A 6,000-nucleotide genomic window follows, 5' to 3' on the forward strand; every position below is an offset into this window, starting at 1 on the left:
CGGTCTCTCTGATGCTGCCTGAGGTTACAAGCGCTGTATTCTTGGTATGGTGGTCCACACTTCGCTGGACCGGGTAAGACCGGAGGGTCACACAGGAGACCCCATTGTGGCAGGGAATTGGCTGAAACAAACCAAAACTGGAAGGATTTGGCAGATGGGACTTGGTCGGTATTTCGAAAGTAGGAAACATCTGGAGACGCGTGCAAATACAGACCTTCGAAGAGATACAGACGTCACACTTCCCAAGTCCCAGATTTACTAGTAGTAGCAACTATGACATGCAGTCACACAGTACGCTGACATATTAGCCATGGTGCCGGAGTTCAGCCTGTTGGAAGCCAGCGTTCTTAGGGACCCATTGAAGGGTGGTAAATCCCTAATTTATAAATGTCTAGTGATTCATTCCCCAGATCAATTTGGGACCATTAGAGCTAAATGGATGACCTGGGTGGGCCCATTGGATGACAGTGATTGGTGAGATGCCCACATAGCCCCAGTGTTACTGGCCGTCTCCTCATGACCCTGGATTAACCAGCTCATATACCTTTATGTCACCTACCTCACATCGGAACGCCTGACCTCTGTGCTCCCAGGGACGGGGGAATTTTGTTCATGTGATCTGGCGATGCCCCATTTTTGTGGAATAACGGGGTAACATTCTACACACCTTATCAAGAATCCATGCCAGAATGATTGACCCATTCCCTCCAGGGCCAGATTGGGAATTGTAGGAAAGTACCACCTTGCATGGCATGTTACCCCCATTTTCACTGTATGTATGTTTGTTTTTGCCCTTGTTTCACTGGGATCCTGCTAGCCAGGACCCCAGTGCTCATAATGTATGCCCTGTATGTGTTCCCTGTGTGGTGCCTAACTGTATCACTGAGGCTCTGCTAACCAGAACCTCAGTGTTTATGCTCTCTTTGCTTTTAAATTTGTCACTACAGGCTAGTGACTAATTTTACCAATTCTCATTGGCACACTGGAACACCCTTATAATTCCCTTGTATATGGTACTGAGGTACCCAGGGTATTGGGGTTCCAGGAGATCCCTATGGGCTGCAGCATTTATTTTGCCACCCATAGGGAGCTCAGACAATTCTTACACAGGACTGCCACTGCAGCCTGAGTGAAATAACATCCACGTTGTTTCACAGCCATTTACCACTGCACATAAGTAACTTATAAGTCACTGATATGTCTAACCCTCACTTGGTGAAGGTTGGGTGCCAAGTTACTTAGTGACTTTCGGTCTCCTGAAGGACCGCTTCAGGTCCGTCCATAAGAGTGGAGGGGCACTACAGTACAGCCCAGAGACGACATGTAAAATTGTGGCCGTATGTGCAATGTTGCAAAACATTGCAACGAGGAGGGGCATAACAGTTGAACCAATGGAGCCAGACTCAGATGAAGATGGTGATCCCGTACCACCCCATCACCCAGTAGACAGGACCACTGCAGCAGAGGGCCGGCAAAGACGTGTTGACATCACGCACAACCATTTCTGATGTAAGTAATGACAACACCACTTCAATATTATGTATTTTTTTAGTTAGCAACTTTATTACCTTCACTTCAGGTAATGTATGTGTCAATAGGACATAGCCATGAACCATAGGCTACCATGTGCAAATAACAGCATCACATTATTGGCATCACAGTATAACTGTACAGCTACATGTTATGGTATTCCCCTGTAGGCCTTAACGTTACTTCCTATGTCCACACACTCCACTTGAGTGCTCCGTGGCCTCACTCGCACCTCTTGTAGCGGGTTCACAGGCAGTACTGTGTCTGGTACTGTGACGCCTAGGATCCATCACAGGGGCTGTAAGACTGCTGAGGCTAGAGAACTCCTCACTATCCCCACTACCAAGTTTGCTGTTTGTAGCACTGCGTGCCGTCTACATTCCATCCAGGACATTGGTTATTTGCAACAATCCCTGTGCAACGTCCCGACTGCAGTGTGCATTCTCCACCTGTATGCCCACAGCATGCTAGTTGAGCTAGCAAGCCAGTTGACTGACCTGCAGAACCCATCAAACCTTTCCATAAACTGGTGATGGCGCCTACGGTGGCTGACACGCTCCTGCTGAATCTCAGTGCAGAAGTCCCTAATGGCATTTGTCAACTCCTTTGTGTTTTCAGCTGCTGTGTTCTGTCCCTCATTCAAATACTCCAACTGCTTGTTCATTGCGCCCATGTTCTGATTAATTGACACCAAGTGTCTGTGCATTGACCTCATGTGTTTGGAGGTGTTTGCATTGCAGGCACTGCACTTTCATCATGGAAGCTTCAAGGCTGCCAAAGATTGATGGGCCCTCTCCTTCCCACTGTGCACTGTCTGCCGTTGGGGTAGGGAGTGCTGTGTTCCTGCGGATCTAGCCTTCTGGGGGTGGTGTGGGGACTTCATCCGGCATCTCATCTGAGTCCAGGTTGTACTCTGGGAGACGTAACACCCTTGTCCTGCGTCTAGTTGGTGCAATACTGAAAGACTCACTTGTATTGGAGTCGGACCGTGGCTGTGTTTCAACATCCCCCACATTTCCACCTTCTGCTGCAGCAGGGCCCGGGACACCTGCAACGACAATGTGCAGCATGTCATTAATGTATACATCACAAGAAGTTGCACAATAGTAAATATTGTACTCTGACATCGTATCACTGTGACTTATGTGTGTTGTTTCTCTATGTGGCTGAACACCAACTTCCTTTGAATGTGGTATTTTGACCTTAGGGTTGTGGACTACCACTCCCATAAGGCATAGTTGCGTTGTACGTAAGATGTGGCATGGACTACTAATCACAATGCATCTAAGTAACACCTCTTTCCTAGGGGGCATTTGTACATGCACATATAGGGATACACATCATTACTGGCCTTACCTTTGCTGGGTGTCCCTGAGGTGTCAATGTCAGTGACACCACTGACAGCTTCTGGAAGCAGTGTGGACTCCACCATGTCTTCCATTGGTGTGGACGGTGTCTGGGTGGGTGGCCCTCCTCCGGTGCTCCTTGCCTCCTGTAGCCTGCTGGCCACCCTTTCTTTGGCACGGGAACGCAGCTCATACCATCTCTTGCGTATCTCCTCCACAGAGCGCTGCGCAACACCCACTGTGCATATTTTGGTCTGAATTTCCAACCACAGTTTCCTTTTCTCACTTTCAGGGACCTGGAGTGAGTTCTTCCCAAACAGCTTGTCATGGTTCCTGACAACCTCCTCAGTGAGCACCTCCAGTTCCTGCTCACTGAATTTGAGCTTGCGCTTCCTGTCTCCCTTGTCCTTCACCTCCCCATCATTGGCCATGTTGCAGTTTGGTCCTGGCAGGCTCACAAAGCTGCCTCCATGGTGCCGGGCTGCGTCTCCCTGCCTGCTCCTGTGGGTGTGGCTCCTGGAAACAGCATGGGCTGACTCACTTCCTGGTTGTGATGTCATCATCCTGTTCCGGTTTGCCGTGTTCGCAGTTTGAGATTTTCAATTACCAAATTGCTATTGATTTGCAATTCGGTATTTGCTAAATTTTAAGAAATCACAATTACCAACTCGCAATTTTGATACATACCATTTTGCATTTCTAAAATAGCAATTTCTTAAAATTCGCTATTTAAGATATGTAAACCTGGAGCTCGATACTTCTGGCCCTTAGTGCCTAAAGCAGCATCCCACTGAGCTATGCACATAAAATACTGTTCTGTGGTCTTCATAGTACAAGTTCTTTCCATCAGGCACATTAACCTCAGGGCTGCCTTAGATGAGTTAAAACTGCCACTAGACAAAACTCCGATCTCCCTTCTGCGGCTACATTAATCACCAGATACATCTTTCTACTTTCATTGTTACCTGAAAACTGTTGGATATACAAGAAACTCTGCAGTGGTTTGAAAACTGCTGCGCTGCTGAAATACTGGTTCCCCAATAACAACCCCCCCCTCAACACTTCCAGCCTCACTGGGCAACGCCTGATGCCCGATACAGTCAGTCTGGCTTTGATCTCCTCGGGTAGCTGTACTGGGGACCCTGGGGAATTTGGGGGTAGAGGTCAAGATAAGAGTGCCTCCTGGCCGGAACAGCGACACCGCTGGCTAAGAGGGACATTGCAAGGCATTGGTTTGGGGTGAAGCCGCCGACATGCCAAACAGGAGGCACCAATGTACGCAGCAAGGGACAACGAAAGGTTTGGGGCAAGTGGTGGGACTATTACGACATATTGCGGGGTGAAGTTGGGTACTTGCTGGGTGACAGATGCAGCAATGTTTGTCCTGTGCAAATGTTCTCCTGGGTTTCTGAAAATCAATAAAATATTAGTTATTAAAAATATATATATCAATTAACGGAGACAGTAGTGAACAGTACTTGTTGTCCTCTATGCTCTAACAAGTTGGGAAGTGCGACATTTTTTCAGTCGCTGACCTCCGTGAAACAGCCCAGCGGGTTAATGCTCCGTTTGCAGAGACCTGTCTGTTATCAGTAAGTCACAGGATAAAATCCCACAAGAACAGATTAATGAGTTAAATGCCCCCCCTGATGGCCTCAGTGTGCCACCTGTTGTTCACAGATCAAAATCCAGCTAAATAGCTCAGTGGGGTGATGCGCTCACTCCACAGACCCGTGTGCTGCCACTCACTCACAGGTGCAAACCACCCAAACCCATTCATTCTTGTATCCGTCCAATCAGGTAAATGAGAACTGTCGGCTAATACCATTAGCAAGGTTTGTTGTCACCGCACTCCAGTCTGCCCAGTGACAGGGATGTTACATATTACTTTGACTTAGGATGTATTACCCCCTGACAGGATGGTCTTTAACTAACATATATGACGCATATTATACCCCCACGTTATGGAACCACGTTGGGTCGTTTGTTGCATGCATGTGTAGATGGTCGGAGAGCCTGATTTCGTGGCTTATGTATGGAAGGCGTATATTGAACAAAATGGCCAAGTACCAAAGGCCTCCCTTCCTGCTTGAATTATGTTTGCTAAATGTACAGCAGAATGAGCACACGCACTGCTTTGTATATGGAGTGGGTAGTCCTATAACACGGGTTTCTGTAACATTCATTCTTAGAAGCTGGTCATAGCTATGTTTGCAGCGCTGCACTGTGTTTTTTAATTGCATGGGCAGGCCCTGCCTGTTTGACCGACAGGCTCAGCCGGATGCCCAGCGCTGGTTGCCATGACAGCAGCTGTAGCGTTTTCTTCTGCCCTGGATACGCACGTGGGACCTGCGCCTCTGGGTACCGTCCTCGTCGCCAAATGTAATATAGAAACCTGGCCCCGCTGGCCCTACGCTGTGATTCCTGCTCACTGTGCTCCTGGAACCCCCGCGCTGCCGGAATGTCACGTGGCCTTCCATACCAGCAGGACCCTGGCACCCCAGCCGTGCCACCCACTCCATCAATGTCATAAATGTTTGAAATTTCAGCTTGCAAGGGCCAAGATTAGACCGAGCCAGGGCACGGGGTGAGCCACATGCCCCAGTATGGTGGCACCGGTGGCTCCTTGCATCAGCAGGCGCCATTGTTAAGATGGGGTGACCAGTGTTAGTGACCTGTGATCCATGCCCTTGTATGCTCCCGGGTGGCAAACGCCATTAAGCGCTCACCCAGAGTTCATTAAAAGCCCCCACGGTGGGCGCATTGTAATAGGCACCACAGAGCACCCTGTTTGTTACCATACTATGCACAATATATTGCCTGGGACATGGCAACAATTTAGGTACTTGCCTGCCTATGGACAGCAGTATGTGGAAATTCAGGAGCCTGGATAGTGGCCTTATTATAATATGTATTTTCTAGATCTGGCCTAGAGACAACTTTACCTGTCATACATACACACACATACAACACACACTCTTTTGGTCATCCCTTTGCATCCATTTGTCCGTTCAAGTGTCATTCACAATATACTTCCTTCCATCACAGCATACAGCATGGGGCAGTGGGGCAGCCTGCTTTATCCATTGGGTGAATTCCATTCTGAGTGATCCCATGTTTACAG

The 6,000-nt window shown here is 48.4% G+C and overlaps 1 protein-coding gene across 1 annotated transcript; it reads right to left on the bottom strand.

Annotated features, from left to right (window-relative positions):
• Positions 1-2,276: 2,276 nt before the first annotated feature.
• LOC138249266 (myb-related transcription factor, partner of profilin-like) lies at positions 2,277-3,581 on the bottom strand. The gene is made up of 2 exons (XM_069203234.1): positions 2,887-3,581; positions 2,277-2,578 (listed from the first exon to the last, which is right to left on the bottom strand). The coding sequence occupies exons 1-2, from the start codon at positions 3,437-3,439 to the stop codon at positions 2,382-2,384; spliced, it is 750 nt and encodes a 249-aa protein (XP_069059335.1). The 5' UTR covers positions 3,440-3,581; the 3' UTR covers positions 2,277-2,381.
• Between the last annotated feature and the right edge of the window lie 2,419 nt (positions 3,582-6,000).

The sequence above is a fragment of the Pleurodeles waltl genome, chromosome 8 (genome assembly GCF_031143425.1).
Source record: "Pleurodeles waltl isolate 20211129_DDA chromosome 8, aPleWal1.hap1.20221129, whole genome shotgun sequence".
In the NCBI taxonomy this organism is placed as follows: domain Eukaryota; kingdom Metazoa; phylum Chordata; class Amphibia; order Caudata; family Salamandridae; genus Pleurodeles; species Pleurodeles waltl.